Raw genomic sequence first — 25,302 nt, forward strand, 5'->3', positions numbered from 1 at the left:
CAGGTGTGGTGATATGCATCACAATATACAAGGGGTTAATGTAAATACAGTACGACTAAGTAAACACTAGAGGGAGCACCAGAGACGTCATGACATGCAGACATACAGCTAATGAACACATAGAATAGGACACGATCAATGGGCAGTCAAGGCACCCAGAGGTGACACTACCACAAGGGGGCATTACACAACCTATATATAAGGACAGGGCACACATGCTCTGTCTCTTTCCACAGGCGACACTTAGAGAGTAGGACAGGGGCAGATCAGAAGCATCACGCCCACCACGTGGCTTAGAGCAGACTGGTTAGTTAGACTGAGTTACTACAGCAAGATTAGCAGGAGAGTCAAACTCATAGAGAACTGTGCTAATGGTTCAATAAATCACATTGAACTTACTTCAAAGTCTGGAGTATCTTTTGGTCAAAGCTGCATCGAGTTGCAGCCAGTGTTATCCCAGAGTACATAACACAACTTCAGGAAGCTGACTGGCCCAGGCCAAACCTTTTCTGCATAAAACCCTCGCTGCCATCTGCAGTCTCAGAGGCATGCGATTAATTTACAGCACAGAAGGAGGCAATTCAGCCCATTGAGTCCGTGCTAGAACTCTGGAGAGCAGCCCAGTCAGTCTGAGCCCCACTCTGTCCCCTTGTCTCTGCAAGTTTATTTCACTAAAGTGAAACTATTGTCTCTGCTTCCACCGCCCTCACAGGCAGCGAGCTCCAGATCATTATCACTCACTGCGTAAAAATGTTTCATCCTCACCTCCACCCTGCATCTCTTGCTCAAAACCTTACACCTGCGTTCGGTAGTCCTTGTAACATCATCTAATGAGAACTGCCTTTCCTTAGGAACTCTATTTAAACCTGCGCCCATCTGAGGTGACACTAATAATGGTCACAAAGGGCAGTAAATGGAACGGGTTACAGAATAACTCAAAGGGAAATGATCAAACGTGAAAAAGGGGGGAAAAAGTCAGCTGAACGTTTAGTGCTCAGAGAACCATCTTCATCAATAGACAGTGCACTGAAAAAGAGGGGTTCCTAAGCCAGCAACACAGGCAATTGTTTTATTACACTTCTGGTAGTATGTTATACTACTGAATGTAATATGTGTTACTCCATACTATTGTTGATGAGGTTTTCTGAATCTTGATGAGAAAGACTCAAAGTCGTCCAGTAATAACAACAGATTTATTGAGTAACTAAAACAATAATTTAGTGAGTTCTTTACTTTAACATTAATACTAGCAATAAGGTTAACAAGATCTAATTACAGTAACTATGTTTATCTACACTAACACTCTGAGTTAATCTACACTCCTATCCTCTCGTCACAATACACGTAAAGCGAGGCCGGGCCCTGTTAGTACTGCCCTCTAGTGATCATCTGATTCTACTGATTACTCATTAATCCCTTATGTACCTGCACATACAGAGATCACTGCAGTAATCTAATGGACAAAAGCATGGACAATGCTGGAAATGCTCAGGAGAAGAGGCAGCATGTGTGGAGCGAGAGAGAGGAGAGAGAGTTGGCATTAATGCCAATGATCTTTCATCCACCCAAAAACCCTGTTTCTCTCTCCAAGCTTGCTGCCTGACCTGCTGAGTGTTTCCACTTTGTTTTCCTTTCAGGTTACACAGAGCTTTGCAACCTAACAGACTGCCTGGACGGATGTGACAGCGGCCCTCGGTTGCCAGAGGTGAAAGATCAGCTATTGTTTCGCCGAGTAGCGAATAGGTTTGTTTGCAACACTGACGCTGTCACCAGCTGACACGGTTGCTGCTGAGCAACAGTTTTCCACACGTGGGTTTTGCCTTTTTTTTAAATTTCTGAGATTGAGAAGTGAAGAACAGTGGACCCAGCTGGTCTCGTCGTACACCCTCGCTGCCCTTATTGTGCAGTTTGCTGCACTGTGCAAACATTCGCAGTGAAACTGTTCAATAACCAGTCGCCTATTCATTCGCGCAGTTTGACTATTCTCCGTGTAATTGGATACAATCTTTCGCTGCTTGTGAAACCCTCACACGATCCCTTTGGAACTTGCAGTCTCTTTGGGCAGCACCGTAGCACAAGTGGCTAGCACTGTGGCTTCGCAGCGCCAGGATCCCAGGTTCGATTCCCCGCCGGGTCACTGTCTGTGCGGAGTCTGCACATTCTCCCCCGTGTCTGAGTGGGTTTCCTCCGGGTGCTCCGGTTTCCTCCCACAGTCCAAAGACGTGCAGGTTGGGTGGATTGGCCGTGATAAATTGCCGTTAGTGACCCGAAAAAAAGGTTAGGAGGGGTTATTGGGTTACGGGGATAGGGTGGAAGTGAGGGCTTAGGTGGGTCGGTGCAGACTCGATGGGCCGAATGGCCTCCTTCTGCACTGTATGTTCTATGTTCTCCTGTCAGACTGGAGACCACCAAGTAGATTAACAAATAAACGGTTTATTAAGGTAAGTAACTGTTTACAGAGAGTGAAGTAAATGCTACCATTCTCCACGACTCCAGATTCCAGGAAATCCCGCGGGGGCTCAGCCTCAGGATTCGCACGCTCTGGCCAGATTGGCCGAAAGGGTCACATGTCCACCGATAACCCGACCCTCAAAGGGCATGCTGTCTCAGAACTGTGCGAAGGCCTCTAATAGTCATCGTAGCCCAATAGCAAAGCAAGGAGGCCAGTCACAAATTCCCTCCAGCGCAGAGTGAGGCCATTCTGCCCATCTGTGCCAGACCTCCAAAAGAGCAGCCCACCCTCGGCCCACTCCCCCACCCCATCCCCATTGCCCCGTAACCTCATCTAACCTTTGGACACTAAGGGACAATTCAGCACAGCCAATTGACCTAACCTGCGCATCTTTGGAGTGTAGGAGGAAACCGTATCGCCCGAAGGAAGCGGACGCAGGGAAAATGTGCCAACTCCACACAGTTATCCAAGGTCGGAATTGAACCAGGGACTCTGGCGCTGTGAGGCAACAGTGCTAACAGCTGTGCCGCCGTAGTCAGTGGGCTCACCGAGCATCCGCACATACAATTTCTCAGATTGTGCCCCCTATGGGAGCGATGTCCCAACTCCTCTGCTGTTGTCCAAGAATCAAGATTTTTTAAAAAAATATGTTTTATTGAAATTTTTTTCCCAAACAACAATTTTTCCCCTCTTACAAAACAAACGCAACAATAACAATACAGAAACTTTTAACAATACACAAGTAACAAAACCCCTTTATCTTTGACCTAAACTAAACTAAACCCTCCCCCCTCCCCCCCCCCACTTCCCCCTGGGTTGCTGCTGCTGGTCATCTGTCTTCCCTCTAACGTTCCCCTAGGTAGTCGAGAAATGGCTGCCACCGCCTGGTGAACCCTTGAGCCGATCCTCTCAGGGCAAACTTTATCTGCTCCAGTTTAATGAACCCCGCCATATCATTTACCCAGGCCTCCAGTCCGGGGGGTTTCGCCTCTTTCCACATGAGTAGGATCCTGCGCAGGGCTACTAGGGACGCAAAGGCCACAACGTCGGCCTCTTTCGCCTCCTGCACTCCCGGCTCTTCCGCAACTCCAAATAGAGCTAACCCCCAGCCTGGTTTGACCCGGGCCTTCACCACCCGCGAAATCACTCCCGTCACTCCCTTCCAATACCCTTCCAGTGCCGGGCACGCCCAAAACATATGTGCGTGGTTTGCCGGGCTCCCGCCACACCTCCCACATTTGTCCTCCACTCCAAAGAACCTGCTCAATCTTGCTCCCGTTATGTGTGCTCTATGGAGCACCTTAAATTGAATCAGGCTAAGCCTGGCGCATGAGGAAGAGGAATTTACCCTGCTTAGGGCATCAGCCCACATACATAGGGCAGCACGGTAGCACAAGTGATTAGCACTGTGGCTTCACAGCGCCAGGGCCCCAGGTTCGATTCCCCGCTGGGTCACTGTCTGTGCGGAGTTTGCACGTTCTCCCCGTGTGTGCGTGGGTTTTCTCCGGGTGCTCCGGTTTCCTCCCACAGTCCAAAGACGTGCAGGTTAGGTGGATTGGCCATGCTAAATTACCCGTAGTGTCCATAAGGGTTGGGAGGGGTTATTGGGTTGCGGGGAAAAGGTGGAAGTGAGGGATTAATGTGGGTCGGTGCAGACTCGATGGGCCGAATGGCCTCCTTCTGCACTGTATGTTCTATGTAATACCCTCCTCTATCTCCTCCCCTAGTTCTTCTTCCCACTTTCCTTTTAGTTCGCCCACCGACTCCTCCCCCTCTTCCCTCATCTCTCGGTAAATCTCTGACACCTTGCCCTCTCCGACCCACACCCCTGAAAGCACCCTGTCCTGTATCCCCTGTGTCGGGAGCAACGGAAATTCCCTCACCTGTTGTCTAGTAAACGCCCTCACCTGCATATATCTCAAGAAATTTCCCCGGGGTAACTTATACTTTTCCTCCAATGCTCCCAAGCTCGCAAAAGTCCCATCTATAAATAAATGTCCCACCCTCCTAATTCCCAACTGGTACCAGCTCTGAAATCCTCCATCCATTCTTCCTGGGGCGAACCTATGGTTGTTCCTGATTGGGGACCCCACCAGGGCTCCCCGCACCCCTCTCTGTCGCCTCCACTGTCCCCAGATATTCAATGTTGCCGCCACCACCGGGTTTGTGGTAAACTTTTTAGGTGAGATCGGTAGCTGCGCCGTCACCAGCGCCTCTAAACTCGTCCCTTTACAGGACTTTCTCTCCAGTCTTTCCCACGCCGCTCCCTCACCCTCCATCATCCATTTACGTATCATTGCCACATTGACGGCCCAATAGTAATCGCCCAAGTTCGGTAGTGCCAATCCTCCTCTGTCCCTACTACGCTGAAGGAACCCCCTCCTTACTCTCGGAACTTTCCCTGCCCACACGAAGCTCGTGATGCTCCTGTCTGTTTTATTAAAAAAGGTCTTGGTGATTAGTATAGGGAGACATTGAAATACAAATAAGAACTTCGGGAGGACCATCATCTTAATTGCTTGCACCCTGCCCACCAGCGATAGAGGCTGCATGTCCCACCTCTTGAAGTCCTCCTCCATTTGTTCTACCAACCGTGTCAGATTAAGTCTGTGCAAGGTTCCCCAGCTCCTAGCGATCTGAATCCCCAGGTATCGGAAGTTTCTTTCCACTTTCCTTAGAGGCAAGCCTTCTATCTCTCTACTCTGGTCCCCTGGATGTATCACAAATAATTCACTCTTCCCCATGTTTAGCCTATACCCCGAGAAATCCCCGAACCCCCTCAAAATTTGCATAACCTCTATCATCCCCCCCCGCTGGGTCCGACACGTATAACAATAGGTCATCCGCGTATAACGAGACTCGGTGTTCTTCTCCCCCTCTAATCACCCCTCTCCATTTCCTGGAGTCTCTCAACGCCATGGCCAGAGGTTCAATTGCCAACGCGAACAACAATGGAGACAGCGGACATCCCTGTCTTGTTCCCCTATATAGTCGGAAATACTCCGATCTATGTCGACCTGTAACTACGCTTGCCGTTGGAGCCCCATAAAGAAGTCTAACCCAGCTAATAAACCCGTTCCCAAACCCAAATCTCCTTAACACTTCCCATAAATACTCTCATTCCACCCTATCAAATGCCTTCTCTGCGTCCATTGCCGCCACTATCTCTGCCTCCCCCTCCACTGGGGGCATCATTATCACCCCTAATAGTCGTCGCACGTTAACATTCAGTTGTCTCCCTTTTACGAACTCTGTCTGGTCTTCGTGCACCACCCCCGGGACACAGTCCTCTATCCTCGATGCCAGTACCTTTGCCAACAATTTGGCGTCCACGTTCAATAATGAAATGGGTCTATAGGACCCGCACTGCAACGGATCTTTATCCCTCTTCAAAATTAACGATATATTCGCCGCCGACATCGTCGGGGATAGAGTCCCCCCTTTCCTGGCCTCATTGAACGTCCTCACCATCAACGGGGCCAACAAGTCCACATATTTTCTGTAATACTCCACCGGGAACCCGTCTGGTCCTGGGGCCTTCCCTGCTTGCATGCTTCCCAGTCCCTTAATAACCTCGTCCACCCCAATCGGTGCCCCCAGGCCTGCCACCGCCTGCTCCTCCACTTTCGGGAACCTCAATTGGTCCAGGAACTGCCGCATCCCCTCCTCTCCCTCTGGGGGTTGAGACCTATACAGTTCCTCATAGAAGGTCTTGAACACCTCATTTATCTTTCCTGCCCTTCGCACCGTGTCTCCCCTTTCGTCTCTAATTCCTCCTATCTCTCTCGCTGCTGCCCTCTTTCGCAATTGATGAGCCAACAGGCGACTAGCCTTTTCCCCATATTCATACCTCCTCCCCTGTGCCTTCCTCCACAGTACCTCCGCCTTTCTGGTGGTCAGAAGGTCAAATTCCGTCTGGAGTCGTCTCCTCTCCCTGTACAATTCCTCCTCCGGGGTCTCTGCAAATTCCCTATCCTCCCTTAAAATCTCCCCCAGTAATCTTTCCCTTTCCTTGGCCTCTGTTTTCCTTTTGTGGGCCACAATGGAGATCAGCTCTCCTCTGACCACCGCTTTTAGTGCTTCCCATACCACTCCCACAGGGACCTCGCCGTCGTCATTGACCTCCAGGTATCTCTCAATACACCCCCGCACTCTTGCACACACTCCCTCATCCGCCATCAGTCCCACATCTAATCGCCAGAGTGTTCTCTGCTCCCTTTCCTCTCCTAATTCCAGGTCCACCCAATGTGGGGCATGATCCGAAACCGCTATGGCTGAGTACTCAGCTTCTTCCACCCTAGAGATCAACGACCTTCCCAAAACAAAAAAATCTATCCGGGAGTACACTTTATGGACATGGGAGAAGAAGGAAAACTCCCTAGCCCTAGGTCTAAGAAATCGCCATGGATCCACTCCCCCCATTTGGTCCATAAACCCCTTAAGTACCTTGGCCGCTGCCGGCCTTCTTCCGGCACCGTATTGGGGTGTCCCCCCCCCCTTCCCCTCCCTCCCCCCTCCCCGCTAGATCTCTTTCTAGCATGATTGCTCCCCCCATATTACTTCCGTAAGTCAGCTGACTTCAACTGACCCCGGCTACTCCTGCTCACTCCTCGACCCCACCGTGTGGGGAACTCCCATCCGCCTTGCGCCTGTCTTCCCGCCTTATTCTTTCTGGCGCGGGAACATCCCTTTACCTGACCCGCCTCTTATGGCGCAGCTCCCTTTCCCCTCCCCCTCCCCTTCCCCATTCTCCAACTATGTCCCGTCTTTCTCCCCTCACCGGCGCCCACATTTCCCCAATGTCTTCCCCCTTCCCAATTTACTTCTCAATTAACTTCAACCATAACATTAACAATAACATTTCCTGCAGCATCAGTCCCTCAGTTCCGATCCAATTTCTCTTCTTTGATGAAGGTCCATGCTTCCTCCGCCGTCTCGAAATAATGGTGTCTCTCCTGATACGTGACCCATAGTCTTGCCGGCTGCAGCATCCCGAACTTCACCTTCCTTTTATGCAACACCTCTTTGGCTCGGTTGAAGCTCGCCCTTCTTCTCGCCACCTCCGCACTCCAATCCTGGTATACCCGTACCACTGCATTCTCCCATCTGCAACTCCGCACCTTTTTAGCCCATCTCAGGACCTCTTCTCTATCCTTAAGGCGGTAAAATCGCACGATTATCGCCCTGGGTGGTTCTCCCGCTTTTGGTCTTCTCGCCGGAATCTGATTTGCCCACTCCACCTCCAAGGGGCCCGTAGGGGCCTCAGCACCCATCAGTGAGCTCAGCATCGTACTTGCGTACGCTCCACAGTCCACTCCTTCCACACCCTCAGGGAGACCCAGTATCCGAAGGTTCTTCCTTCGCGCTCCATTTTCTCGGGCTTCGATCCTTTCAGTACACTTTTTATGAAGTGCCTCGTGCGTCTGTGTCTTAACCGCCAGGCCCAGGATCTCGTCCTCAATATCTGTCACCTTCTGCTCCACCACGCGGAGCTCTGTCTCCTGGGTCTTTAATGTCTCCTTGAGCCCCTCAATTGCCTGTAGGAACGGGGTCAGCACCTCCCTCTTCAGCAGCTCCACGCACCGTCTCACAATTTCATCCTGCTCAGGCCCCCATGTCGCCTGCGCTTTCTCCGCCGCCATCTTGTACTTCTCTCTTTCTGACCCTTTGGTCGACGATTCCTCGCGCTGCAGCCGCCGCCGCCGGTTTTTTCCTCCTTCGTTTGGGGGGACTCCCTTCTCACACACCCCACACTGGGTTGCGTAGTCGAAAAATTCCCCGTTGGGGCTCTTAAAAGAGCCCGAAGGTCCATCGGAGCTGGAGCCGCCGAAGCGTGCGGCTAGCTCGGCATCACCGCAACCGGAAGTCCCTTCAGTGGCCTTGATGAGGTCTTTTCACAGTTGTTCCCTCTGCTGCTAGAATTCACTTTTGATACAGGCCCTCAGGTCAGCTTGCAGCTTTAAGCTTGCCCTTCCCCCGCCTGCATGCTGGAAGAGGCCCTGTTTATCCTGCAGTTGCAGCCAAATCTTTTACTGTTTATGCCGTGTCTGGCAACCCAGAGACATACCCTTCCTGGGGGACACTGTCGGGGGAATATTGCAGCCTTCTTCCCACACCGGGAAATGTCAAACAAATGCCGTGGGGGCCCTGTAAAAGAGCCCAAAAGTCCGTTCCAAGCAGGAGCTGCCGAATATGAGACCTAGCTCTGCATAGCCGCACCCGGAAGTCCAAGAATCAAGATTTTATCACTAACTTCAAAATATCAGCACAGGCGACTGAAAATTAACGAAAAGACTTGCATTTGCTTCCATCGGCAGAGGGGTCGAGAATCAGACGACACCAATTTGTTAATTGGCAAAAGAGCCTGCAAGTGGTGTGTTGGCCTTCATAGCGAGAGGATTCGAGTACAGGAGCAGGGATGTGTCGCTGCAGTTGTACAGGGCCTTGGTGAGGCCACACCTGGAGTATTGTGGGCAGTTTTGGTCTCCTTATCTGAGGAAGGATGTTCTTGCTCCAGAGGGAGTGCAGCGAAGGTTTACCAGACTGATTCCTGGGATGGCGGGACAGACGTATGAGGAGAGATTGAATCTGTTCGGGTTGTTCTCGCTGGAGTTTAGAAGAATGAGGGGGGGATCTCGTAGAAACCTATAAAATTCTAACAGGACTGGACAGGGTTAATGCAAGAAGGATATTCCTGATGGTGGGTGTGTCCAGAGCCAGGGGTTACAGTCTGAGGATAGGGATTTAGGACCGTTTGGGACAGAGATGGGGAGAAACTTCTTCACCCAGAGAGTGGTCGGCCTGTGGAATTTGTGACCACAGGAAGTAGTTGAGGCCAAAACATTGTATGTTTTCAAGAAGCAGTTAGATATGGCACTTGGGGCAAAGGGGATCAAAGGATATGGGGGGGGGGGGGGGAAGCGGGATTAGGCTATTGAGTTGGATGATCATAATGAATGGCGGAGCGGGCTCGAAGGGCCGAATGGGACAGGCACCTGAAGAGAGGGGGGCTGTGGGAAAGGGTCGGGACGCGGGATGAGCTAATTTGGACTTGCAGAGAGCTGACAAGGACATGATGAGCTGGATGGCCTCTTTCTGAGCTGCAACCAATCTCTGATGGGCCGGAGAAGTTGGGACTGTTTTCCTTGGAGAAGAGAAGGTTGAGGGGAAATTTGATCGAGGTGTCCAAAATCCTGAGGGGCCTGGACAGAGGAGACGGGGAGAAACTGTTCACCTTGGTGGAAGGATTGAGAACGAGAGGGCGCAGATTTACGATAGTTGGCAACAGAAGCAATGGCGACATGAGAGAAAAACATTCCTACGCAGCACATGGCTAAGATCTGGAGTGCGCTGCCTGAGAGAATGTTGGAGGCGGGTTCAATTCAGAGATTCAAGAAGGAATGATCTGAAAATGAAGAATGTGTAAGGTTACGGGGGAATGGCATGAGGTAAATTGTACACTCAGAGATCAGTACAGACGTGAAGGGCCGAACGGCCTTCTCCTGTCCTGGAACCATCCGTAGATTCGATGATTCATATCGCGCCTTTCACTTTCTCAGGACAGCCCAAGCGCTTTTGAAGAGTCTTCACTGTTCTAATGCAGAAAGCACGGCAACCAATTTGCACGCAGCGAGCTCCCCAAAAACAGGAGGGTTATGGATGACGGGTTTTGTTTTGGTGATGTGGATTGAGGGGTGGATTCTCTGCTGTAATACCAGGCCAGCCCTCAGTCTGCGCCGTGCCGGTTGCTCAGGTGCTGAGCAGTCTCCTTTGCTGCCATTATAATCAGGAGGCAGTGTGCATTCGCCGCCAACCATTGTCCCACCTCTGAGCCAAGGCATTGCAGATTTGAGCCTCACTCCGTGGAGACCTGAGCGCACAGGCCCGGGCTGACACTCCAGGGCTGTGCTGTGGGAATGCTGCGCTGTCGGAGATGCTGGGCGGATTTCTCCGGTTGTTGGGAATCGGATTTCCCGTCGGCAGCGCACCCCCGCCAGTGGGATTCGCGGCGACGTGGGGGTGTTCACAATGGGGAATCCCATTGACAAGTGGCGGGAAGATGGAACCACGCCGCCAGCGAACGGCCGAGAAATAGGCGGCTGGCGGACCGGAAAATCCCACCCACTGTCTTTTGGGATGAGATATAAAACAGTGAGGACGCTTACAAAGCACTTAATCTTCCGAGGAGCTCCTTGGGCTGCCTCGAGGACGTGGAAGGTGCTGTACAAATGCAGTTCTTTCATTCCACCTGGGTGTCCGCCACCTGCCACGTTGGGTAAATTGCTTTGTGTCACCGGGAGAATTGTCTTGGACTCTCAAAGATAGACTGTTTACAAAAAACGTGATACTTTACCTTACTTAGGGGGACAGAGAATGGGTCAGTGAGTTCTACGATGGTGGGCTGTGGGGGGTGGGAGGGAGCAGGGGGTGGGGGAGCATTCTGACTGTCGTATTTGTTGAGCATTAGACGTTCTGGCAGCAAGGAGCAAGTGGAAAATGTGGCCAAAGTGAGGAATATCTGTTGCTCCCATGCACTCTGGACTCTGCCAACTCTGGTGGGGCACGCGCGGACGTCTGGGGGACGGCAGAGTTACTGCTGGGATCCGGGACCTGTGGTACCTGCCTGTCCTTCCCGCACTCTCACCCATTGTGATTTGACAAAGACTGTGTTTATTTGTCCCACGCCACTAGGTGGAGCATTTCCTGTGCATTTGAGGGGCGAGATTCTCCGACCCCCCGCCGGGTCGGAGAATCGCCGGGGGCTGGCGTGAAACCCGCCCCCGCCAGTTGCCGAATTCTCCACCACCGGATATTCGGCGGGGGCGGGAATCGCGCCGCGCCGGTTGGTGGGCCCCTCCCCCCAAGCGATTCTCCGGCCCGGATGGGCCGAAGTCCCGCCGCTAAAATGCCTGTCCCGCCGGCGTAGATTAAACCACCTACCTTACCGGCGGGACAAGGCGGCGCGGGGTCCTGGGGGGGGGGATCTGGCCCCGGGGGGTGCCCCCACGGTGGCCTGGCCCGCGATCGGGGCCCACCGATCCGCGGGTGGGCCTGTGCCGTGGGGGCACTCTTTCCCTTCCGCCTCCGCCATGGTCTCCACCATGGCAGAGGCAGAAGAGACTCCCTCCACCGCGCATGCGCCGCCCGGAGGTGTCATTTCCGTGCCAGCTGGCGGGGCACCAAAGGCCTTTTCCGCCAGCTGGCGGGGCGGAAATTCATCCGCCGCCGGCCTAGCCCCTTACGGTTGGGGCTCGGCCCCCAAAGATGCGGAGGTGGATTGACTAACCCAGTGTAAGTCATACATTCAACTTGGGAACTATTTGACCTGTCGTACCCAGCTCTTGTCTCTTTAACAGACTGAACCCTTGCGTGTAGATTTGTAATATATATCCTGTATTATGTGCACTTGTTTCTCGATCTGCCAGGCACTCGTTAAAACCTACCTCACTGACCAAGGTTTTGGTTCTCTATTTCCATTTGTTGTTGGGATGTGGGTGTCTGTCATTCGCTAGGCCCGTGGTTGTGATGTTCCTTGTGAAGTCCCTCGAGGTGGCTGAAAGTCGTCGTGCTGACAAAGAACATCAAGCTATATGTTTCAAACAGAGCTAGTTTATTTTCACGACTTTAATTGATTCGCACATATTACTAAGTAATAGCTGAGGAAAGAACTGTATTAGACCTGCACTACAGAAATCGATAATATCTCTCAAATACACCCGAATATCCGGCAGGAGTCTCCGTTTTCCCGGCGCCCGACGGCGCGGGGCTGCCCCACAATGGGAAACCCCATAGACCGTCCGGCGTAACGGAGAATCCCGGCGACGGGTCGAGGCAGAAATGTGGCCCGGCGGGGCGTCTACCTTTCTCCGAAACTTCTCTAACACCTTCTGTCAAACTTCTCTCAGCAATCTCGGAGGCACGGTAGCCAGGATTCTCTGAGCCTCTGTGCCTCAATCGCGCTCGGCGTGGGGGGGGGGGGGAGAGAATTGGGCCTCAGACCCGCGATCGGGGACCGGAGAATTGCCGCCATTGAAAGAGTCCCCCGCGGCGATTCTCTGCCGGCAACTGGCCGAGTTCCCGCCTCGGTCCGCGGCCGCCCTGGTGGGGAGCGGGGGGATCTGTCACCCGGGGGGGGGGGGTGTACCTGCAGGACAGCCAGGCTCGTGATCGGGGGCGCGTGATCTCGGTGGGGGGGGGGGGGCCTATATTCTCGGTGCCGGTCCGCTGTGTGGGACCGCCATGTTGCACGGTCCCCTGGCCTGGCGTGCAGGGCCCCGTATCGGCAGCCGGAGCTGCGTGGAGCACTCCGAGACCCTGCTAGCCCCCTGCAAGACGGAGAATCACTCTGGACTTTTTCCAGGTAAGTCCAGAGTGTTTCGCGCCTGTTTTCCCGCGGGCGTGGGGACATGGCCCCATTATCAGAGAATTCCGCCCCGTATATTTATATGACTACTCTATGGTGCCATCTAGTGTTTAGATACATGAACATCATCTTGTTAACCCTTTACACTCCTTGCATTATACATATCATTACAGTGGTGTGCTGACGTCTTCATTCCCTGCAGTCCCTGTAGTGTAGGTGTACCCACTGTGCTGTTAGGGAGGGAGTTCCAGGATTTTAACCCAGCAACGGTGAAGGAATGGCGATAGATTTCCAAATCTAGGGCAGCACGGTAGCACAAGTGGATAGCACTGTGGCTTCACAGCGCCAGGGTCCCAGGTTCGATTCCCCGCTGGGTCACTGTCTGTGCGGAATCTGCACGTCTCCCCGTGTGTGCGTGGGTTTCCTCCGGGTGCTCCGGTTTCCTCCCACAGTCCAAAGATGTGCAGGTTTGCTGGATTGGCCATGTTAAATTGCCCTTAGTGTCCAAAAAGATTGAACAAAGAACAAAGAAAAGTACAGCACAGGAACAGGCCCTTCGGCCCCCCAAGCCCGTGCCGACCATGCTGCCTGACTAAACTACAATCTTCTTCACTTCCTGGGTCCGTATCCCTCTATTCCCATCCTATCCATGTATTTGTCAAGATGCCCCTTAAACGTCACTATCGTCCCTGCTTCCACCACCTCCTCCGGCAGCGAGTTCCAGGCACCCACTACCCTCTGTGTAAAAAACTTACCTCGTGTATCTCCTCTAAACCTTGCCCCTCGCACCTTAAACCTATGCCCCCTAGTAATTGACCCCTCTACCCTGGGGAAAAGCCTCTGACTATCCACTCTGTCTATGCCCCTCATAATTTTGTAGACCTCTATCAGGTCTCCCCTCAACCTCCGTCGTTCCAATGAGAACAAACCGAGTTTATACTGGAACGACGGAAGTTGAGGGGGCGACCTGATAGAGGTCTACAAAATTATGAGGGGTTACGGGGATAGGGTGGAAGTGAGGGCTTAAGTGGGTCGGTGCAGACTCGATGGGCCGAATGGCCTCCTTCTGTACTGTATGTTCTAAATCAGGATGGTGAGCGACTTCGAGGGTAACATGGTGTTCCCATGTGTCTGCTGCACTTGGCCTTCTAGATGGTAGAGGGAGAGGGTTTGGGGGGTGGTGCTGGAGGACCCTTGGTCAGAGGGGGGAGGTCAGGGAGAGATTTAATCAAAGGGATGAGATGTTTAAATTAGCTACGTCACTGGTATGGATGACAGCGTAGGTATACTCTCCTCACCCTTGCTGAGTGCAGCCGTCAGCTGACTGACTGACAATAAGAGGCCACTGTTGATTTTATTTTGCAGTGCGTTTAGCGATAATGGAAGCAGGATTTGCTCGAGCGCGAGAGGAAGATGACACTGCCAATCTGATCTGGAATGATACAGCTGTGCAGCAGGAGAGGATTGCCGATCTGAGGAACTATCAGGTGAGGGGGCTGAGATATCAGATTGCTTTGCCGTTTTTTTATTGCCTTTCCTCCCAACCTTCACTCTTCACTTCTCCATTCTGTGAGGTGCTGATTCCTGCCGGGACACCGCTCGACGGGCACCAGTTTCCTTCCTGACTCCCGTCCAAGTGGGAATCAGTTGTGTGGTTTCAAACTCCAGGCTAGCGTCGTTCGCGTACCCTCGGAAATCCTCAAAGAGGTGGCTGGCCTCTCTCGATCTTTGGTCAGCTGTTGGGTTGACATGTGAGTTGAGAGAAGCTCAGCTGTTTGGTGGACACGTTGACCCTGGTTTGCCCTCTCTTGCACAACACGTGTTGGGGGAGACGGTGGTGCAATGGGAACGTCACCGGCTACTAATCCAGAGGGCCAGGCTGATGCTCTGGGACACCCGGTTCAAATCCCACCATGCAACTGGTGGAATTTAAATGTAATTAATTAATAAATTTGGAATTGAATGAAAAATGAAATGAAATGAAAATCGCTTATTGTCACAAGTAGGCTTCAAACGAAGTTAGTGTGAAAAGCCCCTAGTCGGCACATTCCGCCACCTGTTCGGGAAGGCTGGTACGGGAATTGAACCGTGCTGCTGGCCTGCCTTGGTCTGCTTTCAAAGCCAGCGATTTAGCCCTGTGCTAAACCATCTTCAGTGATGGCGGCCATGACAGCTCTCAAAAAGCCCATCTGGTTTACTCCTTCAGGGAAGGAAGTCTGCCGACCTTACCTGGTCTGGCCTACATGTGACTCAAGACCCTCAGCAATGTGTTCAACTCTTAACAGCCTCTAAAATGGCCGAGCGAGGCACTCGCTCCTTATACCATCATCTGTTAGAATCCTGAAATCTCTGAAAGGGTGGCGGAAGCAGGTTTAAGTGGGGTACAACCAGCAAACTCCCCCTCTGGAGATCAGAGGTTTATTGGACTGGTTAGTAGTGGAGGGAAAGAAAGACTTCCGTTAGTACAGCACCTTCATTACATCAGGACGTCCCAATGTCTTCTACAGTCAATGAAATATTTCTGAGGCATCGTCACTGTTCAGTCACTGCACAGCAAGCTACCACCGACACCAATGAGATAAGTCATCAGATGATGTATTTTGACGATGTCGGCTCAGCGATAACTATTGGCGGGGGCAGCGTTGTCTTCAAACCGTGAAGGAAAGTCCATCTGAGATGCCAGTTGGGATCACTGTTGAACATCAAAAGTGAAGGATGGCACCTGGGGATCTCACAGAGACTTATTAAATTCTGACAGGACTAGACAGGGTAGATACAGGGAAGATGTTACCAATGATGGGTGTGTCCAGAACCAGGGGTCACAGTCTGAGGATTCAGGGTAAACCATTTCGGACAGAGATAAGGAGACATTTCTTCACCCAGAGAGTGGTGAGCCTCTGGAATTCATTACCACAGGAAGTAGTTGATGCTGAAACATTGAATATATTCAAGAGGCGGCTGGATATCGCACTCGGGGAGAATGGGATCAAAGGCTTTGGGGAGAAAGCAGGATTAGGCTATTGAGTTGGATGATCAGCCATGATCGTGATGAATGGCGGAGCAGGCTCGAAGGGCCAAAAGGCCTCCTCCTGCTCCGATCTTCTATGTCTTTATGTACCTGTAACAGTGCAGCAGTACTCGCACTGGAGTGCTAGCCTAGAGTTTGAAATCAAGTCTCCGAAGCCAGACCTGAACCCACAACGTTCTGCTGCAGGGGTACGAGCGCCCATTGCCATTGGGCGTTACATCACAGTCAGGCCACACCTTCTCCTTACCCAATTTCCACTCATTGGGCCGAGGTCAACTGTGCACCCTTACATGGGGTGGGGGTGGGGGTGGTGAGGGGGTTCTGTTGGTTGGGGTGGGGGGTGCGTGCGGTGGCATGGTGGGTGGTTGAGGAACATGCCAATAGCTCCTCATTAAGGTTACCTGATCAGCCACAGACTGGGAGGTAAACCTGGACCATACCCACCCTCGCATCCTTATGCAATCTCCTTAAGCTAGAACAGCCACAGGGGCGTGTGTGGAATCCAGTTATTCCAGTCAACCCAATCTCTCCTCTCCGTTGCTATTTTTGTTTCTTGCAGCCGTTCCAAACCTGAGTCTGTGGGGGACATGTGGTTCCTCATCTCCTGGGTCTCGGCATCTTCCAGAATTCCCATCACCATCCCTCCCAGAGATTAAAAAAAAACTTGTTTCTGGGATGTGGCCATCGCTGGTTAGGCCATTTGTTTAGCACCCTGGGGATTACTGCCAATCACCTCCAGCATTTCAACTAAAAAACAAAGTGCCGTATCTGCAACACGACGCATGTTGTTAAATATTGTGACACAAATCAGGAGTTATGGACACAGGTTTAGCACACAGGGCTAAAGAGCTGGCTTTTAAAGCAGACCAAGGCAGGCCAGCAGCACGGTTCGATTCCCGTACCAGCCTCCCCGAACAGGCGCCGGAATGTGGCGACGAGGGGCACAGTAACTTCATTTGAAGCCTACTAGTGACAATAAGTGATTTTCACTTCATTTTCATTCTAATTGCTCTTGAGAAAGAAGGTGGCGGTGTAATAATCTTTATTGTCCCAAGTAGGCTCACATTAACACTGCAATGAAGTTACTGTGAAAAGCCCCCAGTCTCCACATTCCGGCGCCTGTTCGGGTACGCAGAGGGGGAATTCAGAAAGTCCAAATGACCTAACAGCACGTCTTTCGGGACTTGCGGGAAGAAACCGGAGCACCCGGAGGAAACCCACGCAGACACGGGAGGAACGTGCAGACTCCGCACAGACAGTGACCCAAGCCGGGAATCGAACCTGGGACCCTGGCGCTGTGAAGCCACAGTGCTAACCACTGTGCTACCGTGCCGCCCAATCAGCTGCCTTCTGGAACCGCTGCAGTCCATGTGCGGTATCGGCGATATAGCTCCAGGTCAGGATGGAGCGTGGCTTGCAGGGAGGTTTACAGGTGGTCCTGGTGCGCATGCATCTGGTGCCTTTGCCCTTCTCGGCGATAGAGGTCGCTGGTTTGGAAGGTGTTGTCAAAGGAGGTTCGGTGAGTTGGTCCCGTAAGAAGCTCCTTCAGCCCCCCTTCACCCAGTTCTTCGGCCACCTACCTTAACACCTCCTTTTGTGACTCGATGTCACCCCTCTGTGGGGGGCACCTTGGGATGTTTTTCGGCATCAGTGGCGACACGTGTGCAAGTGTTTGTTGCAATGAGCACCAGTGGCCTCAGCAGCCGTGCAATGTGCAGCCAACCCTGAGCCTCTTGTCACTTGCCCCTTTGCCCGACGCACTGCAGCAGCTGGCCACTGGGTAGCAGTGCAGGAGTGGAAAGCGTGGGGACTCTCCCTGACGTGAATCCTGTCTGCTGGAGAAATTTGACCTGCACCACTGTCCGCCGCCACCTGGGGGCAGCACTGCTTTGCTTTCTCGCCTTTAATCTCGTCAGCAAATTATATCCAATCCTCGCTTAAAATGTTCCCTGTTCAAACCTATTCATTCCTCACAATGTTAACATTTAACTAGCATGCCTGTTCATCAATTGTGCTGTGTCCATAACTCCTGATTTGTGTCACAATATTTAACAACATGCGTCGCTGTTGCAGATACGGCACTTTGTTTTTTAGTTGAAATGCTGGCGGTGATTGGCAGTAATCCCCTGCGAAATGTTTTTGAATAAAGGGCGTTTGATCATTGGTTGCACATTGCGGCTGTTCGGCCTCAGCCAGTCTCTCCAACCGCTGTCACGGACTTCTTGTTTGTGGCCCCTCCCGCTATTCACCGGCCTCGTGTCGCTCTCGCTCGCTCGCAACGAGGCCGGAGAATGGCGCCATTTTCTTTCTCTTTCCGATACCCTGTCCCCTCTGTGTTTCCATTCCACCTTTCCATTTACTCCCCACGTTGTCACGACCTGCCGGGCTAATGCGGTGTCAATTCCAGCCCCTCTTGACCCGGATTCGCAACTCGGGTGTAATTAGATTTTGTTTAACACGCCCCAGGCCTTGTTTGAGCCAATAAACTGCAGTCACCAGGTTTGTAACTTTAACGCACGTAACCTCCTATTATCTACAGTATTATAATTAAACGGACAGAAAATGTAACTATCTAATACCTCCTTCCCAACCCCCCCCCCACTTCCTGACCACCCCCCCTCTCTACACACAGACATACAACACAGAGGGGACAGGGTATCGGAAAGAGAAAGAAAATGGCGCCATTCTCCGGCCTCGTTGCGAGCGAGCGAGAGCGACACGAGGCCGGTGAATAGCGGGAGGGGCCACAAACAAGAAGCCCGGCAGGCGCCAAACAGTTTGCGGTGCGACCGGCCCGTTCCCGTGGGCGGAATTGGGATCTCGGCGTAGCGTGGCGAGAAACCAATTATCGCCACTCACGCCCTATTTCCGTACTATTAACGGGAGCCACCGCATATCCAACGGCCTCCCGTCATTCTGTGGCCTCCCCAGCAAGTGTTAACGCTGGTGCTGATTAGTAATCAAAGAACAAAGAACAATACATTACAGGAACAGAACCCTTCGGCCCTCCAAGCCTGTACCTGCCCCTAATACCACCCTTGGCCAAAACCCTCAGCACTTCCTTGTGCCAACGTGAACTTGGCAGAAGGGCTACTGCCAGGAGCCGAAGAGGTGAGTCGCCATCTTTGCTCGTAGGCGTGAAGCCTGGGAACGCTGGGTGCGCCCCAGTGCTCGGCGGGGGGTGGGGGTTGGGCACCTTTGGGTGGGGGGGGGGGCACCCTCGGCTCGGGTGGGCCGCCACAGGAGGAGAGAGCAGGCCACTAGGGGGGGGGGGGCAACCATGCGCGTGACTCCATCATGCCAACCCCTGGATCGTGTGTACCCGTTCCGGGGGCAACCCCATGTCCCTGGCCATCTGCCCCACCCACAACCCAGGCGGCTGCGGGCGATTGCTGAATTGCCAATGGTGGTTAAGTGACACAACCCAAATGGATTCCCGTGAGTGGGCCATGTAGCGTGTGGGAGTTATTGCCCAGCATCCCAGTCGCACCTTGATGCCTGGACACTGCGGGAGGCAACACCACACATGTAGAAGCCAGCATCCGAACACCCAGGGGATGGGACACAGCTCCGGGGACATGTCCACGGCAGGAGGATGGATGAGGTCCACGGGGAGGGGACCAGGGCCCGGTCCAGGTGAAGGTCTGTGCGGGTGTCTGATGTATACGGTCTGGGGTCCATTGAGGGGGCCCTCTCTGGCCAGGAGTGCATCCCAGGATGGTCGGTTGGCTTTTGGGGGATAAGGGGTACCCGCTGAGGGCCTGGGTATTGATGCCAGTACGGAGGCCGGCGACCGAAGCGGTGACCCGATACAATGAGGCCCATGTGACCACCCAGGCAGTCATTGAATGGTGCACCGGACTGCTCGAATTGTGCTTCCGATGTGTCGATCGGTCCGGTGGTGCCCTGCAGTACACCCACCAGTACACCCACCAGAGGCTCTCCCGCATTGTGGTGGACCAGTACACCCACCAGAGGCTCTCCCGCATTGTGGTGGTCTGCTTTGTCCTTCACAACCTGGCACAGCAGCGGGGCGACGTGCTGGAGATGGGGGATGAGGAACATGTGGCCACCTCCGAGGAGGAGGAGGAGGAGGAGGAGGGGCCTCAGGGGCTGCAGGTCTATCCTGGGGTGGACCAGCCAGAGGCTGCAGAACACACGGCGGTGAGGGTCCGGCAAGCTCGGACGGCCAGGAAGGCTCTCATACTCGCCTGCTTCACCGGGAGCAAGGCCCGGTCCATCATGGCTACCTTCCCCACACCCCTCCCACCATTGTACCCCCTCCCAGGGTATGTGTTAAGTCACTCCAGAGTGCTGGGACTGTGTTGGCACTGTCAGTGGGCCACTATCAAGGGCAAGGGGGGTGATGATAACCCGCAGAGAGCTGGGCACGGGTGCTCCTCAAACTAGGCCACAGTCTGATGCCTCCCTGTCTGCTGAGTGCTCGCTCACACCCATCACCTGTACTTTGTGTGCCCGGGAAGTGGGTGGGGGGGGATATCTGGGGAGATGGGCCAGGGGTTCAGAGGTCGGCCTGCAATGCGGACGAAAGTGACAGAGGCGTCATACTGGTTGTGGTGAACGGTTTTTAATGTGTCACAGGTGTCCAACAACACCCCACTCTCCCCACCACCCCCTCACCCCTCCTCACCCCCTACCTATCCTCCCCATGCTCTCCCCACCTCCCCCAGTGTCCTCAGTGACCCTCGACATGCTTCGCCTTCCTTGCTCTGCCACAGGGTAGCAAGGGCTCTATCTCGGTGTGTCCCCAGGATGCATGTCAGAGGTGGAGGCAGCCAGCTGCTTGGCCCATCGCGTGGGCTTTGATGCCCCCGGCGGGCGACCTCTGGGGGCTCTGGATCCGGAGGGTCCCGATGCACTTGTCAATGTACCGCCCTGTCCCGTGTGCTGACTTTGAGACGCGGCCTCATCAGAGGGGTGGAAGTGGGGGAGCGGGTGGCCACCAACCCCACTCCATGGGACGGGTCCGGGTTGGCACCCACGCCACTTCCTCCGCTTGGTGCCCGTAGGGCCCTTGGATCACCTCGGGACGGAGAGCCGTCACCGACTGAGCGACACCTTGGACACCTTCACTCATGGTGCTGATGTCGTGCTCCAGGCTCTCCGTTGCGGTCACCACCCTGGCAGTGTGGGCCTCGGTGCCACGCATTGCCGGCACCAACTCCGGCACCCGTAGCCTCTGGGACTCCTCCAATCGGCTATGTATCTGCTAGAGTGACACCGACATCTCCCTCTGAATGTCCCGGCCACTCCCTAACGTCTCCATCAGCTCTGGGATAGCCTGGCTCAGCATCTGGCTGAGACCCAGCTTGGGCCTTGAGATCTGGCAGACTTCCGACTGCTGTCTCGCCTGGGGGTTCCTGCCTCCACCTGATGTGTATCAGCGACTGTGTGGTGCTCACCAGATTGTGCCCCAGAAGCCTGCCCACTAATGTTGCCCAGCGAGGTGCACGTCCCTGCGCTGGCGGAGGGCGGGGCTGACAGCTGTCATGCGACGATTTGACATCCTCGGAGCTCTCCTCTGACAGCGGTTGGCTGTGCAAGTGCTGTTTAAGTGCTGCTCAACCTTGTTAGCGGGGGGGGGGGGGAACGCTGTGAAGCAACAGTGCTAACCACTGTGCTACCGTGCTGTTGAGTGATTTTCTTGGAGATCCTCTCCACTTTGAGCCGGCAGTTTGCGGTGTCGATGGTAGCCATGGTGTGGAGATGCCGGCGTTGGACTGGGGTGAGCACAGTAAGAAGTCTTACAACACCAGGTTAAAGTCCAACTGGTTTGTTTCAAACACTAGCTTTTGGAGCACTGCTCCTTCCTCTACACGTCTTGCAGAGACTGCCATGGCAGGGTTGTGTGGTGTCGTGGTCACTGTTCTGAAGGCTGGGTCGTTTGCTGCAAACAATGATCTGTTTGAGGTTGCGCGGTTGTTTGAAGGAGGTTGGTGCGTTTTTCTGCTGTGGCGCGTTGGAACTGTCGATCGATGAGTCGAGCGCCATACCCCGTTTGTACAAGGGCGTACTTCTTCCTTCTAGACTTGAGATGGTTTTCTGTGGCAAGTTTGCCTACCTTCTCTTATGGTTCAGCATCATTCCAGGTTCACAGCAGAGGATGTGCCTGTTCTTTCACTTCAGCAAGCAGGAGAGAGAGAGAGAGAGAGATGGAGAGAGAGAGAGAGTGAGAGAGCGTTCCTTTCACTTCCAAGTTCCAGTTCTCTCAGAAAGCAATACACGGGAACCAATCACTGACTGTTGTCAGGCAGAACACTGTTCCTGGCCAGCCCACCAGCTGCCAGTTAACCAATCGATCTGTCTCTCTCAAAACTGGTATTGGGGCAGTTGCTAGAGTCCATTATCAAGAATACCATCGCACAGCATTTGGAAAGCAGCAATGTAACCAGACAAAGTCAGCATGGATTTACGGAAGGGAAATCATGCTTGACAAATCTTCTGGAATTCTTTGAAGATGTAACCAGTAGAGTTGACCAGGGAGAACCGGTGGATGTGGTTTATTTAGACTTTCAGAAGGTCTTCGACAAGGTCTCACATAGCAGATTACTGTGTAAAGTTAAAGAGCATGGGATTGTGGGTAGTGTCTTGAAACGGAGAGAAAGCTGGTTAGCAGACAGGAAGCAAAACGTTGGAATAAACGGGTCTTTTTCTGAATGGTAGGTAGTGACTAGTGGGGCACCCGCAGGGATCCGACTAAGACCCCAACTGTTCACATTGTAAATTAATGATTTGACCGAGGGAACTAAATGTATTATCTCCAAATTTGCAGATGATACAAAGTTGGATGGGAGGGTGAGCTGTGAGGAGGATGCAGAGATGCTTCAGCGAGATTTGGACAGGCTGAGTGAGTGGGTACATACATGGCAGATGCAGTATAATGTGGATAAATGTGAAGTTAACCACTTTGGTTGGAAACACAGGAAGGCAGATTATTTGATTGGGTGTAAAGAGAGAGATGGATACTCCACAAGACCTTGGTCTCCTCGTGTACCCGTCGCTAAAAGTAAGTGCGCAGGTACAGCAGGCAGTAAAGAAGGCAAATGGTATGTTGGCCCTCATAGTGAGAGGATTTAAGAATAGGAATAGGGAAGTTTTATGACAATTATATAGGGCGTTGGTGAGGCCACACCTGGAGTATTGTGTGTAGTTTTGGTCTCCTTATCTGAGGAAGGATGTTCTTGTTATGCAGGGAGTGCAGAGAAGGTTCACCAGGCTGATTCCTGGGATGGTGGGACTGTCATATGAGAAGAGACTAAGCCGGTTAGGATCATAGAGCCGGGCTGGCTTAGCACAGTGGGCTAAACAGCTGGCTTGTAATGTAAAACAAGGCCAGCCGCGTGGTTTCAATTCCCGTACCGGCCTCCCCGAACAGGCGCAGGAATATGGCGACTAGGGGCTTGTCACAGTAACTTCATTGAAGCCTACTTGTGACAATAAGCGATTATTATTCATTGGAGTTTAGAAGATTGAGAGGCTATCTCATTGAAACTTATACAATTCTAACAGGGTAGATTCAGAAAGAATGTTCCCGATGGTGGGGAGTCCAGACTAGGGGGGTCATAGTTTAAGAATAAGGAGAATTAGAACGGAGGTGTGAGGAGAAATTTCTTCACCCAGGGAGCGGTGAATCTGTGGAATTCGCTACCACAGAAAGTAGTTGAGGCCAAAACATTGTGTAATTTCAAGAAGAAATTAAACGTAGCTCTTGGGGCTAAAGGGATATGGGGGAGTGGGGGGGGGGGGATCAGGGTATTGAACTTGATGACCAGCCACGATCATAATGAATGGCGGAGCAGGCTCGAAGGGCCGAATGGCCTCCTCCTGCTTCTATTTTCTATGCATGTTCCTTTGGGATTGAAAGAGGTTTTTGGAAGGCCATTACGTGACGATGTAATTTGTGGAGTTGGCGATACTCCTCAATGTGAGGCGAAGCAGAGCTAAACACCTGACTCAGTCACCCTCCACCGATACTGTTTCCAATAATTATTCCGCCTTTCCTTGCAGAGGATCAACCACTTTCCAGGAATGGGAGAGATTTGTCGCAAGGATTGTCTGGCAAGGAACATGGCCAAGTAAGTGACTCAGGCTGCTGGGCAAGGTTCCCGTCGTAACAGCAATTGGAATATTTATTACTGAGTGAGCTGGGTGTGAGAAGTGGACACAGCCTGAGTGTAGGCCAAATCCCAATCCCCCACCTTTTAAAAAATAAATTTAGAGTACCCAATTCTTTTTTTTTTCCGATTAAAGGGCAATTTAGCCTGGCCAATCCACCTAACCTGCACATCTTTGGGTTGTGGGGTTGAGACCCACACAGACACGGGGAGAACGTGCAGACAGGGGCCGGGATCGAACCCGGGTCCTCGGCACCGTAGGCAGCAGTGCTAACCACTACGCCACCGTGCCGCCCGCCATTCCCCACCTTAACAGCAAGTGGCGATGTGCAGATGATGGTTTACAAACTCTGCCCGGATCTATTCCTGAAGGGTATAGCCCCATGATCTCCTGCCCAGCACACCCATCCCCAGGAAGATCCACCCTCCCGTGTTATTGGACTGCGAACAGACGCTTCCTTTTCTGATTGGATGATTCTGCACTGTCGGGCAAACAGATTCAAAACATGGGAACATAAATTAAACAGGAGTTGACCACTAGGCCCCTCGGCTTCGCTCCACAGCAAGATCATGGCTGCTGTGATTGTGGCCTGAAGTCCACTCTCCTGACTGCCTCCCCAATAACCCTTGACTCTCTTGTCAATCAAACATCTGTCTAACTCAGCCTGGAATATGTTCAGCCTCCACTAAGCTCTGGGGAAGAGAAATCCGAAGGCGTGAGAAGGATTTCTGAGTGAAGAGATTTCTCCTCACCTCCATTTTAAATGGGAGACCCCTGATTTTGAAGCTGTGCATGTTAGATCTAGTTCCCACATGAAGGGATCCACCCTGTAAAGTCCCCTTGGAATCCTGTCTGTTTCAGTACTTTCACCTCTCACTCCTCTAGACGCCAATGAATATAGGCCCAACCTGCTTAACCTTTCCTCAGAAGACAGCCTGTTGATCAGTCTGACGAACCTTACGTGAGCTGCCTCCAAAGCAAAAAGGTCCCTCCTAAAATAAGGAGACCAGAATCATGCGCAGTGGGCTGGACTCTCAGCTTGGGAGACCATTTTCTCCCGCCGGAGATGAATCGCCTCTGATTTGCGCTGGCGCTGGGTGGGGGCGTCCAGAGTCGATTCACTACCCCTTGCCGTGAAAATTTACATATTGGAGGGATTGCGAGAGATTCCGCCACTCAAATGGGCGGCCCGATAGCGAGGCCCGGTGGTTGACGGCCCTCCCCCTCCGTGATGCAATTCTGCCCCCCCACCCCCCCCCCCCCCCCCCCCCCCAGTTGAGGGGGGGGGGGGGTCTCTCTTATGGGGGCATCTCTGATGCATGG

General features: G+C 52.9%; 1 protein-coding gene across 2 annotated transcripts in view; it reads left to right on the plus strand.

Moving 5' to 3' along the window:
- The window catches only part of ttll7 (tubulin tyrosine ligase-like family, member 7), a 375,815-nt gene that overhangs the window by 182,065 nt on the left and 168,448 nt on the right, over window positions 1-25,302 (plus strand). For both annotated transcript variants that reach the window (XM_072510355.1, XM_072510356.1), the window contains exons 4-5: window positions 14,181-14,302; window positions 23,872-23,939. In XM_072510355.1, coding sequence (XP_072366456.1) covers window positions 14,181-14,302; window positions 23,872-23,939 — 190 coding nt within the window. The remainder of the gene's footprint in view (window positions 1-14,180; window positions 14,303-23,871; window positions 23,940-25,302) is intronic.

This window comes from Scyliorhinus torazame, chromosome 7, assembly GCF_047496885.1.
Source record: "Scyliorhinus torazame isolate Kashiwa2021f chromosome 7, sScyTor2.1, whole genome shotgun sequence".
NCBI lineage: Eukaryota > Metazoa > Chordata > Chondrichthyes > Carcharhiniformes > Scyliorhinidae > Scyliorhinus > Scyliorhinus torazame.